The 20,180-nt window shown below is 45.3% G+C and overlaps 1 protein-coding gene across 2 annotated transcripts in view; it reads right to left on the bottom strand.

Annotated features, from left to right (window-relative positions):
• Positions 1-14,520: 14,520 nt before the first annotated feature.
• The window catches only part of ATG14 (autophagy related 14), a 50,159-nt gene continuing 44,499 nt past the window's right edge, over positions 14,521-20,180 (bottom strand). Inside the window, exons 7-11 of one of the 2 annotated variants that reach the window (XM_077264531.1) lie at positions 18,399-18,516; positions 17,622-17,712; positions 15,919-16,004; positions 15,036-15,132; positions 14,521-14,953 (exon numbers count right to left, since the gene is read on the bottom strand). In XM_077264531.1, the coding sequence (XP_077120646.1) occupies positions 14,924-14,953; positions 15,036-15,132; positions 15,919-16,004; positions 17,622-17,712; positions 18,399-18,516 (422 nt within the window). In that variant the 3' untranslated portion in view covers positions 14,521-14,923. Of the gene's footprint in view, positions 15,133-15,918; positions 16,005-17,621; positions 17,713-18,398; positions 18,517-20,180 lie in introns of both variants that reach the window. The other variant, XM_077264520.1, reaches the window with a different exon arrangement.

Raw genomic sequence — 20,180 nt, forward strand, 5'->3', positions numbered from 1 at the left:
GGACCGATCTTTCTGCCCAGCGAAATATTCTCCCCGCTAGCTCCTGCAGCGGATGGGGTCTTGAACCTCCTTGGTGCTTCAGAAAGGAAACCGTTGTCACATTGTCGGACAGTATCCTGACATGACAATTCTCCAGAGTGCGACGGTTCCTTCTCAAGGCTTCCCAAACAGCATACAGCTCTTTGAAGTTGGATGAGTTGTGAATGACGTCTGGAGGCCATCTCCCTTGCAGGATCCTGCCTTTTAAATGAGCTCCCCAGCCCCAGGCGCTGGCGTCTGTAGTAACTACCACGTAGGGATCGGTAGACCATAGCACTCCATTTCTTAGTTTCTCTGGGTCTGTCCACCAAAGGAGAGATCTTCGTACTGGATTTGGTAGACTTAAAATACTGTCCAGAAAAGACTGACGACGGTCCCACTTGGAGAGAATTAAACTTTGCAGTGGTCTTGAATGGAACTGTGCCCATCTTACACACGGTATGCAAGCCGTCATTAGGCCTAGCACTCTCATGGCCATCCTTATTGAGACTGCGTTCTAATAGGAGTCTGATCTGAATCTGTATTGCCTCCAGCTTGGACTCGGGTAGTAGGGATATTCTGTTTGCAGAGTCCAGACACACCCCCAGGAAGATCTTTCTGTATTCCGGAATCAGGTTGGATTTTTGCCAGTTTATGATCCATCCCAATTGTTCCATCACAGAGATAGTTTGGTTCCTGTGATCTGACAGAATTTCTGGTGTTCTTGCTACCAAGAGAAAGTCGTTGAGATATGGGACTATTATGATCCCTTGGTTTCTCAGGAAAGCCACGATCTCTGACACCAGCTTTGTAAATACACGAGGAGCTGAGGCAAGCCCGAACGGAAGGCACTGAAACTGGTAGTGACAGGTCCCGGACAGCAGAACTACCACAAACCTCAGAAGCCTCGGAGACAGACGGTGGACAGGGACCTGATAATAGGCACTCTTCAGGTCGAGAGTGCACATCACAGCGTCCTGATCTATGAGGAGGATAGCTGATCGTATTGACTCCATACGGAACCTCTTGTACCTGACCCAGGCATTCAGAGGTTTCAGATTTACTATTGTGCGAGAATCGCCTGATGGTTTAGTTATGGAAAATAGGGAAGAGTAGTGTCCCTGGCCTACTTCTAGTGGTGGTACTGGTACTATGACTTCTGAGGAAAGCATATCCATTAAGTCTATCAACATGGGAGAGTCTTGCATAACCACCGTAGGTACGATGTACCTGTCAGGTGGAGGGGAGTAGCGCTCGATACTGTAGCCTTCTGACACAGTCCGAAGGACCCACTGATTTTGAGTGATCTGGCCCCAATTGCTCGCAAAATGGCGAAGCCTTCCCCCTATAAGGGTGGCGTCATTGTGTCTTAGATTTAGAGGAGGGGCTGAAGAAGAAACTTCTGTTCTTATTACCCTGCTACGGGAACCCCTATTAAAACCTCTATTGGACCTTCCCCCTCTGAAGTCGGACTGTCTTCTGAAGGGAAACCCTCTCTGAAAGGACTGAGACCTCTTAGGCTTGTCCTCTGGAAACCCCTTTTTCTTGTCAGAAGCTAAGATAGTATCTAGGGAAGGACCAAATACCCTTGCTCCTAAAAAGGGAATTGAACACAATTTTGTCTTGGAAGCATTATCGCCAGACCAAGACCTTAGCCAGACCGCCCTTCTAGCCGCATTGGATAATGAACCATTTCTAGCTGAAAATCTGACTGATTCAGCCATCATATCAGATAGAAAAGCTGTGGCAGATCTCATTATAGGGAGAGAATTTAGAATTTTGGACCTCGGGGTCTTATTAGAGAGATGCTCCTCCAATTGACCCATCCAAAGGTGCATAGACCGGGCTACCGAGGTAGCTGCAATGTTGGTCTTAATTAGAGCCGCGGAAGATTCCCAGGCCCTCTTTAGCAGTATGTCTGCTTTCCGATCCATAGGATCGCGCAAGTTTGATTAGTCCTCGAATGGTATAGCAGTCTTTTTGGCAACCTTTGCCACCGGAACATCTACTTTGGGTATCTCATCCCATAGTTTTACATCCTCCGGCTCGAATGGCAGACGCGCCTTGAAGTCTTTAGACAATACCAGCCGACGTTCTGCCTCTTTCCACTCCGAGTACCATGGCTTTAATATGCTCACTAACTGGGAAGACAGTCTGCCGACCTGACATAAGTCCCCCAAACATCAGGTCCTGCCTGGATTGTGGCTTAGATGTCTCTTCTATCTGCATTGTGCATCGCACAGCCTGCACCAGATCATTCGTATCCTCCACCTGGAAGAGATATTTCCTTTGGTGGTCCTGGCTCCCTGAAGGAAGCTCACCCTCTTCTTCTGAGACAAGGTCTTCAGAGTCAGACCTGCCCTCGGAGGTAAATTCCAGCTTTTAGGTCTCGTTCCCGTCTGACTCTTTTGCGGCTGGGAATGGGGCTGGACTTTTCCACCATGCTAGCCAGAGAAGCCTGGACCTCTTCTCGTATTAGGGACCTCATTTCGGACAATAAAGAGGGCTGCTCATCTCTCATAACCTTGGATGTGCAATCTGCACATAAGGTTTTCCCATGAGTGTCCGGAAGCCTCACGCTACATATAGGGCATCTACTGGACTTTCCAGAGGCCTTGCCGGATTTCTTAGCTGGACCAGGGGGGACAGCGGGGGTTCCCTTATCCTTAAATTACATAAGATAGGGAAAGTAATGGGGCACCTGCTCGTGCTTGCAGATAGGGGAGTTTGCGCTATGCGCACTTACCCCCTCCTCGGCTGGCATGCCTTCCATGACTCCCGAAGTAGCAGGTCCCCGCAGCTCACAGCGCCGAACAGAAGCGCTTCAGCCGCTGTGTGATCCACACTGGCGCGCACACACTTCCCCCCCGTACATACCGCACTACTGGAAGTGACGGTAACGGATGCCGCGAAACCGGAAGTGACGCGGTCCCTGGGAACTTCCGCCGAAAGACTCCGCGCCCGGCACCACACAGTCTGGATGCCGCTGCGAACCTCAGGAACCGCGTCCGCAGCCGAGAGCCTCCCATCGGGAGGAGCGGCTGCTGGTCTTTGGAGGGTTTCTGCCCTGAGCCTCTTGACAGGGGGAAGGGTATTGGCAAGCCGCACGATCCCCCTGAGCTCCGGTAAGCTGCGCAGCTTCTCTCGTGTGTCCCTTGCAGGGACAGGAAAAACACTGAGGATTGGGGGTGGGACCGGACCTTTTGAACCCTCGTGTGTTTCCTGTCCCAGCAAGGGGAGGAGGACGTCCTCCAGGGTGCTGTCAGGAGGGACGTCCTGGAAAAAATAATTATTTTTGCATCGCTTTATTCTGAGGACTATAACTTTTTTTATTTTTTCTTTGACGCTGTATGGCGGCTCGTTTTTTGAGGGACAAGATGACGTTTTCAGCGGTACCATGGTTATTTATATCCGTCTTTTTGATCGCGTGTTATTCCACTTTTTGTTTGGCAGTATGATAAAACGTTTTTTTGCCTTTTTTTACGGTGTTCACTGAAGGGGTTAACTAGTTAGACAGTTTTATAGGTCGGGTCGTTACAGACACGGCCATACTAAATATGTGTACTTTCATTTATTTTTTTTTCTTTAGATAAAGAAATGTATTTATAGTAACAATGTATTTTTTTGGGGGGAATTTTTTTTTATTTATTTATTTTTTACACATCTGAATTTTTTTTTTTTTAAACACTATAACATTGCCCCAGGGGGGGACAAAATGTTATAGTGTAAGATCACTGATCTGACACTTTGCTGATCTGACACTTTCACTGATCTGACATGCACAGCTCCTGGCTTCCCCGTGCTTGCTCGGAGCAGGCGCTGTGAAGCCACCTCCCTGCAGGACCCGGATACCGCGGCCATTTTGGATCCGAGCCTGCTGCAACGAGGAGGTCAGAGACCCTCGGAGCAACGCGATCACATCGCGTTGCTCCGGGGGTCTCAGGGAAGCCCGCAGGGAGCCCCCTCCCTGCGCGATGCTTCCCTATACCGCCAGAACACTGCGATCATGTTTGATCGCAGTGTGCCGGGGGGGTTAATGTGCCTCGGGCGGTCCGTGACCGCTCCTGGCACATAGTGCCAGATGTCAGCTGCGACAGTCAGCTGACACCCGGCCGCGCTCCCTCCGTGAGCACGGCCGATCGCATATGACGTACTATCCCGTCGGTGGTCATACGGGCCCACCCCACCTCGACGGGATAGTACGTCTAATGTCAGAAAGGGGTTAAGAGTATAATAAAAAATTACAACACCATGTGTCTATTTCATTAAGCATTTCATTTGAGCAGCATGCTCAAATAAGGTGTTATCTGAGCATGCTCAGGTGCTCAATGACTTTCGTGTGCTTGAAAAATATGTTCCAGTTCCCGCGGCTGTTAGACAATCCCCGCAGGTGTTGCAACTAACAGCCACTGGGAATCAAACATATTATTCAAGCAAACCGAAGACACTCAGTACACGAGCATGCTTGGATGACACCTTACCAGGGCACATTCGCTCATCACTAGTACTAAATCAGGAAATTTTGTAAAAAATATACTTATCTGACTAATAGCCAGGAAGATATTTCTAGCATTCCATTTAGGGATCATATGCTCAGGCACCTGATACCACAAGGTCAGTTTCCCCACCTAGTGGAATTCTGATACATAATTATGTATGTTGGAATTTAGCTGTGCATTATATAGTATGGTGAGCAGCTTCTAATAGAAAAGACTGTGCCAATCGCATGTATCGGACAGCCAGGTCTCTTCCTATGGCTTTTTTTTTTTTTTTTTTAAGATAAATTATTGGGCACATATGCACTTGGCACCTTCCTTTCCATCTCTAATGCTGTGGTTTCTGCTTTACATTCATTTCTGTTTACTGAGCCCTAACTCATGACATGGTAGGACACTAGTGTGAGAAGGGCGAGCTATCGACTAGCAGGGGTGCCACATATTCCAGTTTAGGGTGCTAACCTCCATGGCAAGGTAGGTTGAGTGTTTAGAGTAAGGTTTTAGCCCCCTTTTAATCCTGTGCATTAATGTTGTCTTTCTTTATATTTAAAAAAAAATAAAGTTCTAAGTACATATTTCAATGAATGCTTTTGTGACAGTCATCCTGTACAATGGCAAGGGTAAACCGGCCAACAGAGCAGCATGCAGAATTTATTGCAGAAAATAAAATCTGCCCCAAATCTGTAACATGTGGATGTAGCCTCAATGTACACATTGTTCTGGGTAAGTAGTATAAACATTTATTCTAAGCTATGGCTTGATGTGAAGGTGACCAACCCCTAGAACACATCATGGCGTTCTTCCTAGGAGCACTTGGTGTTGCAGAGTTTGTCAGGGATCGACCCCCTTCTGCGTTATTGTTTCTTATGGTACAAACAGTTAATGTAAGCCTGAAGTCAGAGGAAAGCGGCTTGGTGGGAATACACAGAATGGCCCATTGCCTAGTTGGATCATGTCACTAGCAGGTTTTCATGCTTCTGAAGTAAGTAGGCGCAGCGGAGATTAACCTGTTCATGTCTCTGGCCATTACCAGGGGGCAGACAAGTAATATAAGCCACAATGCCTGGCTGCCACACATGGGTGGTCACTTTAAGGGCTTTTTTTGCTTAATTATTTAATACGTGACATTGAGAAGACATTGAATTATTTATGGAAACATTACTCCTCCAGCAATGTGGATCTGCTCCTCTACGGTTTTCCTATTCTTAAGCGGTTGGGTTACGTTCACGGTCACCAAATGCTGGGTCTGGCCTGAGGGGGTCACATCTTCACGATAATGGATGTTACTAGTATATATATATAGTGTCTTATTCTCGTTATCTGCACTTTGGCTGGGGCAACACTAAGGGAGCAATTCAGCAAAACATTTGCACTTGAAGGCCGTGTAAAACTTTTTGCTCGCCATCCGACGTGCCATTTTTACGATACCCTTATCAACTATTTGAAAAACTGGACGAGGTTTAACAGGAGTGGGTAGGAGATATTAGGCCACAGATGTGTACGCCAATGACTGGGATACATTTCTGGAGCTCAGTGGTGATGAGTTAAGACTTTTATGACCTCAGGCCTTTTAAAAGGGATTTGTACCCCTTTCAAACAATCCCAGTTGGTTATTTAAAAAAAAAAAAAATTAACCGGGCAGCGCTACACACCATCCCCTGGTCTGGGGTAAGTTATTCTGCTGCTTCAGCTTTTTGATATTGATGTCACGTCGCCAGTTGAGCACTGAGCTCGGTAGCGCTGCCCGTATGATCAGCATTTTGATAATGATGTCACGTCGCCAGTTGAGCACTGAACTCGGTAGCGCTGCCCATAGGATCAGCTTTTTTGATATTGATGCCAGTCGAGCACTAAGCGCGGTAGCGCTGCCAGTATGATCAGCTTTTTTGATATTGATGCCAGTCGAGCACTAAGCGCGGTAGCGCTGCCAGTATGATCAGCTTTTTGATATCGATGATAGCACTGCAGCCAGATACCGGGAGTAGCAGCAGAGACTCAGTCCTGGCCCTGAGAAGGTAGAATGTACTATGTGTGGATTTTATTTTTAAACTGCACCTGGTGCGAAGGATTTTAATGATGTACCAAATTGTATTCCAGCGCACTCTCTAAAGACTGGCTTATAACACACCAGTTTCTTAATCAAGACCTAAATAGTATTGCTGAGGAATTTTAACCCTCTTCTCACATTTTAATGGGATGGTTTGGAACATTGTCAGGAAATTAGCCTTCACCATAGATGATCTGTGAAACCAGTTTACCAAAGGCCAAGTACAGATCACCCGTGAGTCTTCGGCCCCAAACGCACAACCTCATACCTATAGGGCTGCTGCTCACTTCAGGAGAATTAAACTGAGGATAGGGAAATTATAAACCAAGCCATGCCATGGAGTGATGTATGATCAGACTTGGGTCATACCGCAAAAACCTTTTTTCCAAGCATGGGCTGCTTGCTGCAATCTCTGTTTTCTCTGCTGTAAATATAGCAGTGCTTAAATGCTGTGTATAATCCCACCCACACCCGTTTGGCAGCTTGCTCCCAAGCAATGGTGGGGAGTGGGGTTACATAGATTAGCTGAACACCCTGCACATGGACACCTAGTCCTGCAGTGATAATCTCCTGCTGATGAAACACTGATTGTATTGAAACCACAGAAAGCAGCTGAGCAAGTGACACATCACTTAGATTAAATAGCGAATGAGATCTTTCAGCAGTTTTTTTTTTTTTTTTTAAAGGAAACTTGTCTCCACGAAAATGCATGGGGGAGATGAGCAGAACGATATACAGTTTTGTAAGAAAATATTCAGTAAATCCTGTGTTTTTATCATTTAAACCTCTACTCTTTGACATTTTGGGTCCAGTGGGCGGTTTTATCAGTGATTGATAGCTACTCTAGTGTGCACACTTTTAGGACCACCCAGTGGACAGAGACTCTCAAACAGCAAAAGGTTTAAATAATTAAAACATATTATACTGAATCTTTCCCCACATAACTACCGTATTTTTTGGACTATAAGACGCACCGCACTATAAGACACACCCAGGTTTTAGAGGTGGAAAAAAAATATATTTTTTTATATTTGAAGCAAAAAAAGTGGTAAAATATTTAACAACATATTATATGTGGTGTTATTATATATAATAACGTTATGTTGGAAGCTGCGGGTAGATGGTGCTGTGGGACCAGTGTGGTGTCTGTAAAGTACTATGTGAAGACGCTGGAGGGTGAGTATAAGAATGGGGGCACAGGGCTTATAATTAAAGCACCACTCCAGCACTGAAAAATAACACTGGAGTGCTGCTTTAAAATCCCATGGGAGAACTATAACTCCCAGCATGTCCTGCAGATGCTATGGCATGCTGGGAGTTATAGTTCACCACAGGAGTGGCAGAGTGCTTTATTGTGTGTTGTAAAGACTAACCTTTTAATTGTGGCAGCCAGCCACACTGTGATGAGGTAAAAAGCTGGAGCATCCCATGACTGCACAGAGCCCTCCCTCTTGTTGCCTCTCCACAGCACAGGTCATAAGAGGAAGCTTGCAGATTATAGTGTGGTGTCTGAAGGACCTGTGATTACGTCAAGAAGAGGGAGGGCTATGTGCTGTCATGTGATGCTCCAGCCCACCCATTTCATGGCATCACACAGGTCCTTATGCCAGCATCCAGCACAGCCCAGGCAGGTATGCTGCGATCTTGTCTCCCCTGGCCCCTGCTGCCGCCTCCTCCACCAGACCCACAGATCTCCCCAGCTGCTGCAGGAATCCAGCACTGGGGAAACCATGTGTGTTTCAGTGAAGGAGTATTCATTTGCTGCTCCCAGCTCACTGCTCAGCTGACAGGTGGGCGGAAAAGCGGCTAATGAGTATTCACTGCACTTTAATCATCGGGATCACATGGTTTCCCCAGCACTGCAGCCAGGCAGCTGGGACATTTTTCTGCCTCCTGCAAGTGGGATCCCAGTGTGATCCCACTCGCCGCTGCCCCCTCCCCACGTTATGTTCGTACCGTAAGACACACACTTTCCTCCCAAATTTGGAGGAAAAAAAGTGCGTCTTATGGTCTGAAAAATACGGTATATAGCAATCTGCTCAGCTCCCCCTACTCTTATAACATGACGCCTGGAGACTGGACTACATTTTGTGGTGCCAGGGTCTCTTTAAGAGTCAAACAGGAAGTTCAGAAAACAAAAAAATAAATTGCCGATTGCGGTTTTCTCCTAAAGGGTCTCCCACGTACATTCCAACTGGATTGCAAAGGGCCACTGTCACCCCCTCCAGCCGTTATAAACTAAAAGAGCCACCTTGTGCAGCAGTAATGCTGCAGTCTAACAAGGTGGCTCTTTTAGTTTTTGCTTCAGCTATTCCCTCAATAAAACGTTTTAAAATTTTCCCTACATACCTGTCTTTGTACCTGGAGGCGGTCCGAAGCCTCCTCTGTGAAGCTCCCAACTGCCGTCACTCATCTATTCTGGGGCTATGGTCGCCGCCCCCTTCGCGCTGTTTTTCTTAAATCCGGCGCCTGCGCTGTGCGTGCCTGCCTGGGACAGGCGCAGTCTTCATTGTCCGTCATAGGTCATATGCAGGGTGCCTGACTGCGCCTGTGCGGGCAGTGCGGCCACCCTGTTGCTGAATCCCCGCCCCGCACTGTGTTATGCATTATGCACAGTGCGGGGCTGGGGTTCCTGGGCATGCGCACTGCGCTGTTCAGACGCTCCCCCAGCTCCCCCGCCTTCCAGCGTTGCCAGAATATACAGGTTTCCTTGCCAGCGTTTTTAATGAAGCAGCCGCAAATAACGCTGGAAGGCGGGGGAGCGTCTAAACAGCGCAGTGCGCATGCCCAGGAACCCCAGCCCCGCACTGTGCATAATGAATAACACAGTGCGGGGAGGGGATTCAGCAACAGGGTGGCCGCACAGGCGCAGTCAGGCACCCTGCATCTGACCTATGACGGACAATGAAGACTGCGCCTGTCCCAGGCAGGCACGCACAGCGCAGGCGCCGGATTTAAGAAGAACAGCGCGAAGGGGGCGGCGACCATAGCCCCAGAAGAGATGAGTGACGGCAGTTGGGCGCTTCACAGAGGAGGCTTCGGACCGCCTCCAGGTACAAAGACAGGTATTTAGGGCAAATTTTAAAACGCTTTATTGAGGGAATAGCAGAAGCAAAAACTAAAAGAGCCACCTTGTTAGACTGCAGCATTACTGCTGCACAAGGTGGCTCTTTTAGTTTATAACGGCTGGAGGGGGTGACAGTGGTCCTTTAAGACGTTTCCCCTGTTTAGACTGCCCACCCCACATGTGCCACCCATCTCATGGTAGAGAGTTAGGCTTTGGCAATTTGCAGCTAAATGAAAACTAAAGGGAATGTCGTCAATTAACTTGCCAGGAATTTGCATTGCTAGGGCACGAGACACCTGCTCGCTGTGCCTGCGGGCTCAGTGAGATCACTAGCTGGTGTATATCTTTTGCTGACTGCTCCCTTTATAATAATAATAATACAATAATCCATGTAAATGTGATCACCCTAAAACAAACCACATCACAAATAAAACACCAGTCACGTTGCCGCTTATCAAAAGGTGGAAATAAATATTTTATTGCCCTGTTAAACAAGCAGAGGTATCAATGAGCAGCCAGTGTCACAAGGCATCAGCCCATAGGAATAGGACATATCAGCATTTTATATAGCACCACAAGCTGATCGGATACAGGTCCATGGCTGTAACCCCGCAGCACTCCAGCAATGGTCGATCTATACGCGTGTAATCGGAAAAACCATCAGCTCACCATTCCCAGGCAACGTCATCCAGAGATTATCCTCGGTGCACGGAAGATACCGCAGAGCCGGCTACTCAACAGTCGATGGAGGGAACGTTGTAGATTGGGATCCAGCACTCCAGGTTTTTATTAAAAGCATTTGTCAAGTTCCAATTTAGATTAAAAAAACAAAACAAAACGAAAAACGCGTTGGGTTTCACGTTTTTTTTTAAGTGGCAAAACCTTGCTTACTCTTGGTGTAACAAGACATTTGTGCACAGACCCCTCTTTACAAAAATCCCTGAGACAGGATCCAGTCTCAGGGTGCAGTGCAACAATGAGCATCAAGAAAATATGATGGCGGCGGCTCACGATAGGTCTCTAAAGGTTGGAAGGGAGGGGGGGTTGGAGTTTGGGTTGGGGTTAAAATGCTCTAAAAATTATACATGTTTACTGTAAACAGTGATGCAATATCCTTGTATTATCCTTACTGTTCAATAAAAAATATCTGATTAAAAAAAAAAAAAAAAAAGAAAATATGATGGCATAATATTAATGGGACCGAATACAGCAGAGCCTGAATATCAGGGTAATGGCTCATGCACACGACCGAATCTCTCGTACGATGGCCATCCGTGGTTTTCATGGCTAAAACTCGCAACTGCTACAATCTATGGGACTGTGCACATGGCTGATTTTCTTTTTGCCTTGGAACAAGTAGTCCATGGGAAAAAGAAATAAAATCGGAGACATGATACTAGTTGTTTTAATTGTTGCACTGCCCCATGGGATTGGTGTTCCACCCCATCTGTCTGCCTTGTATGAAAAGAGGGGTCCTGGCAGAAGTTTCTTTGTTTTAAATCACACGTCAGAGCGATTTAGCCACTGCTGTTTTTCCAAAATTCTCTCTCTGTCATCCACCATTTTGGATTTAAAAAGGAAAATAATGAAATAATGAGTGCTGATTTATCCAAATAACATTCTATACATTTCTGTGATGCTTTAAAAAGGCAGTACTGTCCACAAAATGACATGACTGTTCAAACCAAGCACAGGCACGCGATGCACCGTTGCTGTGGCCAAACAGTTCAGTGCACCCTCCCACCTACTCGTTTTCCCTATTTATCTCTGCCCTCTTCCTTGATTGTCCTCTTCCTCCATCTGTAAAACCAGGGCTGTCAGAGATAGATGGAAAACAAGTAGGTGGGAGGGTGCACTTAGGTGCTTTGTTTGAGCAGTCATTTAGTGCAGACACTCAGTTATAAGTTGGGGTGCAAAAGAAAAGTATAATGAGACGTGTAGTTCAGCAACACATGGGAGTGCTTCAAACTTTCGAGCCCTTGCCCAACGTCTGACTGATTTATATGGCTGATTGCCGGGACCTTAAAAGGTAGAAGAATGAAAGAATGGTGCACCCTTAACACTCCAACTATTGCTAAACTGTAACATACGGTGCAAAGGACAAAGAAAGGATCTACAAGAATACCATAGAGAACTATCTAGCCTTCATTGTGAAACATGGTGCTAGAGGCAAACTGATTGATAGCTACAAAAATAAAAGTCAGATCCTTTACAATTATTTACACATTGGACGAGATATATATCTTTTTTGTTCCTCTAGGAGGGAATATTTGCCATTCTTCATCCCTCTTATCACTGAGCTGGGTGTAAGGCACCAGTCCTCATGGGTGGGACACGTGGTCAGTAGTAAGGCACATGACTCCACCCACGAGGGGAAAAGGCAGACACCAAGTTCATTGTAGCAATTTTTTTTTCTTTTTCTTTTTCAGAACATGCATCATATGTCAGGGTTATTATTGTAGACATCCTGGGGAAGTGGAACTGTACAGTTCATTAAAATGTAATTACATTTATTTCAAATGCTTTTTTTCTCATTACAATCCCTACAGTGTTTTTTTTTCTTAAATATAATCATAAGAGCATACTCTGGTGCAAGGTTAACGTCACATGAAGAAGAAAAATCCAACTGCATCAATATAATACAACAGAACCTTGGGTAGTCAATACTGTTAAAAATAAAAAAAATGGCGTCCCACAAGTGTGTGTGATAAATATGAGATTCAGCAAGGAGTAAAATGTGAAATGTAGGTGATCATTTGTGGGTCCATATTCTGAGCCAGTCAGTAAAGTTTGTGTCGTACCACTGAGCACTTGGAACAAAGTAAATTACATGACGCAGAGCAATTTATAAAAAAATCCAAGACATCATTCAGACTGGCGTATTTCATTGCAAGGATGCATTCAGACGTCTGTACAAATTGGTCCAAGATCGGACCGCAATGTTCGTACTGGCTGGGGGTCGCCAGACCTGAATCTGATAGAAAAATATGAAGCCATGAGGCTGTCACACTTGAGTCGGGAAACCCCCCCCAGCCAGTCGTACAGAAGTCTGAATGCAGCTCCAAATCAGCTCTTATACTGGTCCCCATGGTGCTCCAATGTCAGTCCAGCAGAACCACAAGGAGTCCATGTGTTACAGAAGATGGATAGTTAGCATAATCCCAATTGGACTGTATTCACACAGGTCCATCCATGCCGTCCTTTTCTTCCATAGAAAATATGGATAAAAATGTGCATTTGCACTGCACAATCATTGGGAATGGGCACAAGATTTTGGCTTGTATAAAAACTAATCTCGACAGCTCAACGTGCTGTGTAAATATGACCTTCGCTTCCGCGAACAATGGCAGCCGAAGTGTACTGAACCACCAATTACAGAACTAACGTGGGGTTTGATCTATGTAAACGGGATTAACATGTTGCCAATTAGCGGTCATTTAGCTCTGCAGGGACACTAGGACCGTTGTGCTGCCAAACCGGGCATAGGGGAGAGATACCAAAGTGTAAAAGGCCCAGTGCAACTGGCTTTTTCTTAGGCTAGTTTTACATTTGCGTATATGTGCACAGTGTATCATCTGCAACCGCATGCCAACGCAGTGTTTATCCGCATCAGCTTACGCATGACGGCAAAAAACCGCAGCGTTTGCATGTGGTTTTGCTTGCGGTTGTGTTTATGCGCATGCATTCGATACTTCCAGGAGGACGTGTCTCAAAAGAGTTCCTGGACATGCGCAGTCCGAAATACGCAAGCACATCGAAAGCATGCGTTCCCATAGACAGTAATGCGGTTTTTTTAACGCACTCATCCGCATGCCTGCGCATATTTGACGCTTCCAAAAATGCAACATGTGTTCGCCGCATCCTGTGAAAAAACGCATGTGTACGCAAAAGCATGTTCATGCATACACCATGTTAAAGATAGGTACGCATGAGGATCTATGCAGATCGTACGCTGCGCACACAGACACAAATGTGAAACCAGCCTTAGAGGGGTTTTGATGGCAATGTAAAATAGAGGCCACTGCTGAAGAAATATTACTCGTGAACAGCAGAAAATCTCTTTTCTTTTTTTTTCCCCCTTTACTTTGGCAGCAGTGCTTTTACCACTGGGCTCATTGTAAAAAGTGCTATAGGGTCTGACACTTATAAGAGGTATATGATTCTTTATGTATACATCCAAACAAAAGCCTCAAGGGTAACAAATTAAAAAAAAAAAAAAATTATATATATCTATCTATATATATATATATATCTCATTATCCTCCAGCTATTGCAAAATTATACTCTCCCAAACACTGTTCTGCTGGGATGTTTCACATGGTCCAGTTATTTTTCTTTAGAAGCAGCTTTCAGCTGCTACTCGGCCAAAATTGTACGCTATAGACAGAGTAGAGGAATTTTCATCTGGCCAGAGACGTGAAGGGCAGACACGCTCAGATAGGCAAAGTCCTGCACCCAGTGTGTGCGGATTTTGCTGAGCAGCAGGTAAAAGCAGCTTCTAAAAGAAGAATGTACTAACCATGTGAAACAGCATGGGGCTTGGGAGAGAAAGAAGCAAAATTAAGTAATGAAATCTATTCTGAAAATTCATAACTTAATGCCTGGAGGATAATCAAAAAAAAAAAAAAAAAAAAAAAAAAAAAAGGTTTAGTTTTTCTTTAAGCGATGCCACACTATAGGCATGCATTGGTTAAGTTACCTATAAGGTCCCATAGTACAAAGCATGGTATACTTTTATTGCAGGATGCCTCTTGGCATTACTGACACTATTCTATTCTATGCAGTCGAGGAAATGGAGCTTTATAGATACACTTGTTATATATGACAATCGGAGCCTAGATCATATCATGGCACTATCCCAAATGGGTAAGATAGGACCAAAACAACAAAACTTCCCATTATATGTTTAGTGCAAATCTGTAAATATACATATATCAATTGAAATTCTTCAGCAAGTGTACTAACCCAGGACCCACAGGTACGCTGCCCATCTGTCCAGAATGGAGAGCAGAGGACCCGACACTAGTTACTGTTCGAGTTTATAATTGGTGATAACGTTAGAACACTCCATCCGTGCACAAAATCCAAAAAAACACAACCCAATATAAAGTTTTGTTTTCTGCCGCAAGTCAAACTACCTGTGTAAAAAGTTAGCGACAGGAGAGGTAATGCCATGTGTTCGTCCTTCAGTGCCGTGTCAACGATGTCCAGTGTACGCCTTGAACCAGGAGGTGACCGAGGCGGCGGCAGAGGAGATCATGCCACCGGCACTGCTGCTAGCGATCGGCTGGGACATCATCGTGCTCTGGCTCTCCTGCATCTCCACTGGTTGAGAGGGGATGTCACAAAATTTGGGACTAGGCAGATTTTCCCAGTCAGTGCCGAGATCGGTTTCTTCATCACTTACGTGCTCGTCTCCGCTCTCATCACTATCGCCGGCGCCGCTGGGATCTACAAATTCCATGGAGTCTTCAAGGTCAGCGGTGACTTCAAAAGGCCCAGACCTAAGTAACAGAAAATGGACAATCATACTGTTATTGGTGCCTTAAACAGTCGTGTCACCCTTAAATGCTGCAGTTAAGTAGCAGTGAATGGAGCTAGAACTGATCACTGTGGTACAGGAAGGTGCATAACACAGCTGGCATCTGCCCTGTATGGAGCGGGCTCAGCTGCTGAGCCCGTTGCACCTACAGTGTGCCACATATCATATGCAAATCATAGATGGAGAAGGAGTTAAGGGGTTGTCCGGTCTAAAATGAGGTGTGCTGTGAGAATTCTTGGGCGTCAGCAGTCACGTGAACTTAACTATATGATATGTATTCTCCCGGCCAGAATCCAACTAGACTGTTTCTAGTGCGCTCAATGCAAGCATATTGTGCAAGTCTGGAAACCGTCAGATGGGTTCTGATCGGGATTATGCATATCACATACTTGCGTTCATATGACCGTTCCCGGCGCGGACATTCAAGAATCCGCACAGTGCGCAGTGGGAGGATTCACAAGTTTGAAGCCACACAGAATGACTGCAAATTTGACATTTTAGACCAGACAACCCCTTTCTTGGGCGTCTAAGCCAAGAGCTGAGGAACTTTCATTCATGTACAAGAAGTACGAGTTGTCACAGTGAATGGGAGTAATGAATGACGTTTATGTTCCCCGAGCACAAAGGCTTATGTACCGCCACACAATGCACACTGCTGACACAATGTGACACTCAGTCACCGCCGTACAATCAAAACATTACAAACAGTCCTCAAGAACATTGACGAAAGCCAACAATTCAAGCTCACCTGCCCAAGTTCTCACTGTCTGGACTGACCAAGTACATGAGATTCCTGAGCGTATGTAGAGGATGCAACAGATCCAGGTCCACGTGCTGCAGAAGAAAGGAAGGAGCACAGTTTTTACAGCAAGAAAAAAACCCAAAAACCTCACATTAACCCCTTAACGATGAGTGGAATTTTTGATTTTGCATTTTCATTTTTCGCTCCCCTTCAGAGCCATAACTTTTTTATTTTTCGGTCAATATGGCCGTGTGAGGGCTTGATTGTTGCAGAGCGAGTTGTACTTTTGAACGACCATATTGGTTTACTCAAAAACGGGAAAAAAATTCCAAGTGCGGTGAAATTGCAAAAGAAGTGCAATTCCAGAGATGTTTTTTTTTTTGTTATGGCTTTTTACTATGTTCACAAAATGCTAAAACTGACCTGCCATTATGATTCTCCAGGCCATTAAGAGTTCATAGACACCAAATATGTCTAGTTTCTTTTTTATCTAAGTGGTGAAAAAAAATTCCAAATGCTGTGGTTAAAAAAAAAAAAAAAAAAAAAAAGCCATTTTCCGATACCCGTAGCATCTGTATTTTTCATTTGTGGCTGGGTGAGGGCTTATTTTTTTGCGTACCAATCTGACGTTTTTAATGATGCTATTTTGGTGCAGATATGATCTTTTAATTGCCGTTATTGCATTTTAATGCAATGTCGCAGCGACAAAAAACCCGAAATTCTGGCGTTTTGACTTTCTCACTCAGTTTAGCGATCAGGTTAATCCTTTTTTATATTGATAGGGCGATTCGGAAAGCGGCAATAAGAAAATATGCTTACGTTTAATTTTTTTATTTTGAATTGGGCGAAAGGGGGGGGACGATTTAAATTTTTATTATTTGTTTTATATTTTTATGTTTTATGTTTTTCACTTTTGGCATGCTTCGATAGTCTCCATGGGAGACTAGAAGCTGCCATAACCCGATCAAATCTGCTACATACAGGCGATGTTCAGAGCACCTGTATGTAGAAGAATTACTCACTTGCTATGAGCGCCGACCATCGGGCGGTGACAACCACGGAGGTTTGCTGGAGACCTCTCATCATGCCATCCCATCGGCGACCCGCAGTCATGTGACACGGGTGCCGATGGGCAGAATTTCCAGCGCGATTGCCGGAAGTACGTGTTAAATGCCGCTGTTAGAGCATAACAGCAGCATTTAACTGGTTAACAGCCACGGGTGGATCGCGAATCCACACGCAGCTATTGCGGGCACATGTCAGCTGATCAAAACAGCTGACCTGTGCCAGGAAAGATGTGGGCTCAGAACCGGAGCTGACATCAGCGTACTATTACGCCCAATGTCTGAAAGGGGTTAAAAAAAAGTGAAGCGCATTTAGGGAATGGAAGCATTTACTAAACGGTACATGTCGGTCCTCTGGTTTCTTACTACTGGAAGGTAAATTTATGGGATATAAACCTTTGTATTAGGACACCTGTGCGACTAGTCTATGGTGGAGTGGTGCACAAGTGAGGACTGGTTCACCACCATAGCATATCAGGCCGCAGTAATACACATGAAGCCTGTCTAGGCTCAGATCCCAAGTCAGAACATGGCCTTAGAGTACATGGTGTAATACCACACATGCTGTGTTATTAGATAAGCCCCATCATGTTTCATTGGAGTTTCATTTTCTACAGCCAAAATACAGACCTCCATGATGCCCACCTGAGAGAAGCACAGATACAGAATGTTGGAGTTCAGCTTATTCACCGCGCGATTAAATTTCCACCGACTCAAGTTCTCGCCGCAGAATTCACTGAAAATTCAGAAATCATACATCAGACCACAGTGATATTCCCTCTTCCAGTACAGTCAGAAACCAACAAGTCTTGTGCATCTCAGGATGAAACCCCACAATGACATAGGTACATCAGGGCCTGAAAGACCCCGACAGGGGCCGGATTATGGCTCTGTACAACTCAGATCGCATGAGGTGTTTATGAGGCCTTTCTTTTGGTAAACCAATAGCCCAGTTAACCCTTTTCTGACATAGGAAGTAATTACACATCCTATGTCAAAAACGAATGCATGCAGCAGGAGCAAGACCTGAGCCTGCCCAAAATCCTGCAGATGCCGGCTGTATTATATAGTTGGCATCTTTCTGGAACAACTGCAGAGACGTGAGTTCACACAACCTCTGAGCTTCCTTCACCCTATACACCCTGCAACATGATTGCGGGGTCTCTGAGCTGACACGGCAGCCAGGGGCATGCTGGAAACCTCAGTCGCTGCCACCTTGGTAATACTGAAGGTTTCATAGGAGACTGACTATACACAATACTGTCATAGTGCAGCATATAGCACAAGGAATCAAATGATTGTAGATGCAAATCCCCAAGGGAGACTAAAATAATACTAACAAACAAAAAACACCACTCCTCAAATAATCATTTTGCATCTTGGGTATGTGCCATTGTTTCCTACTGCAGAATGCAAACTTACCTATTATAAAGCTTTCTTGGAAGGTTGACACTCAATATATGTGACAGAGTATTGACGAGCTGGGTTGCATAGCATAACGCAGCACTGATTGTGTACGCTGGATTGTTGTGTTCCATGTCTGAAGAGAAAAAAACAAAAAAAAAAAAAAACACTTGATGAGATTTACTAAGCTAAAAACGCAAGAATGCTGGATAAATTTGCACTTCATAAATGTGGTTTAACCCCAGAGGGTGGTTTGCATGTTAATGACCGGGCCAATATTTAAAATTCTGACCACTGTCAATTTAGGAGGTTATAACTCTGGAATGCTTTTACGGATCCCGGTGACTGACACTGTTTTCTCGTGACATATTGTACTTCATTATAGTGGTAAAATTTTCTTTGATACTACTTGCGTTTATTTGTGGGGGAAAAAAAAGGAAATTTGTTGAAAATGTAAAAAAATTTCCAACGTTGTATTTTCATGCCCTTAAAATCACAGAGATATGTGACACAAAATACTTAATAAGTAACATTTCCCACATGTCTACTTTACATCAGCACAATTTTGGAACCATATTTTTTTCGTTAGGAAGTTATAAGGGTTAAAAGTTAAATAACGATTTCTCATTTTTACACTTTTTTTTTTTTTTTTTTTTTAGGGACCACACCACATTTGAAGTGACTGAGGGGTCTATCATAGAAAATACCCAAAAGTGAAAAAAGTGACACCATTCTAAAAACTGCACCAGTCAAGGTGCTCGAAACCACATGCAAGAAGTTTATTAACCCTTCAGGTGCTTCACAGGAATTTTTGAAATGCTTAAAAAAAATAACAGGATTCTTGGTTGCTTACCGTAAAATCTGTTTCTCGGAGCCTCTATTGGGGGACACAGGAACCATGGCTGTATACTGCTGCCACTAGGAGGCTGACACTATGCACAAAAAAAGTTAGCTCCTCCTCTGCAGTGTACACCCCACCGACTGGCATTAAGCACTTCAGTTAGTGAGAAAGCAGTAGGAGAAAAACAAGAAGGTTGAACAACATAACCACAAACATGAGAACTGTAAATGTGAGCACAGAAACTGAGTAACATGGGAGGGTGCTGTGTCCCCCAATGAGGCTCCGAGAAACAGGTTTTACAGTAAGCAACAAAAAATCCTGTTTTCTCTATCGTCTCTCATTGGGGGACACAGGAACCATGGGACGTCCAAAAGCAGTCCCTGGGGTGGGAAAAAACAGACTTCCATCAGGTCAGAGGACTCACCACTGCTGCCTGCAGGATCCTTCTGCCTAGGCTGGCGTCCGCCGAAGCGTAGGTATGGACCTTGTAAAATTTGGTGAACGTGTAGATGGAAGACCAGGTTGCCGCTTTGCAAAGCTGTAGGGCGGAAGCCCTGTGGTGTACCGCTCAGGAGGCGCCGACTGCCCGGGTAGAGTGAGCCTTTATCCCAGGAGGGGGGCACGCTGTTCTTGACCCGGTAAGCCTCCAAAATTGCCGTTCTGATCCAGCGAGCAATAGTCGCCTTGGAAGCCGGCAGGCCTCTACGAGTGACATCAGGAATGACGAAAAGAGAATCCGTCTTCCGGAAAGCGGCCGTTCTAGCCAGGTAGATCCTCACTGCCCTGACAAGGTCCAGCTTGTTCAACGACCGCTTCAGAGGGTGAGTCGGAGCTGGACAAAAGGAAGGTACAACGATGTCCTCGTTGAGGTGGAAGGTGGAAACCACCTTAGGAAGGAACGAAGGCGGGAGGCCTGAGGACCACGTTGTCCTGGTGGATAACCAAGAAAGGAGGTCGAC

Source organism: Ranitomeya variabilis, chromosome 1 (genome assembly GCF_051348905.1).
Source record: "Ranitomeya variabilis isolate aRanVar5 chromosome 1, aRanVar5.hap1, whole genome shotgun sequence".
NCBI lineage: Eukaryota > Metazoa > Chordata > Amphibia > Anura > Dendrobatidae > Ranitomeya > Ranitomeya variabilis.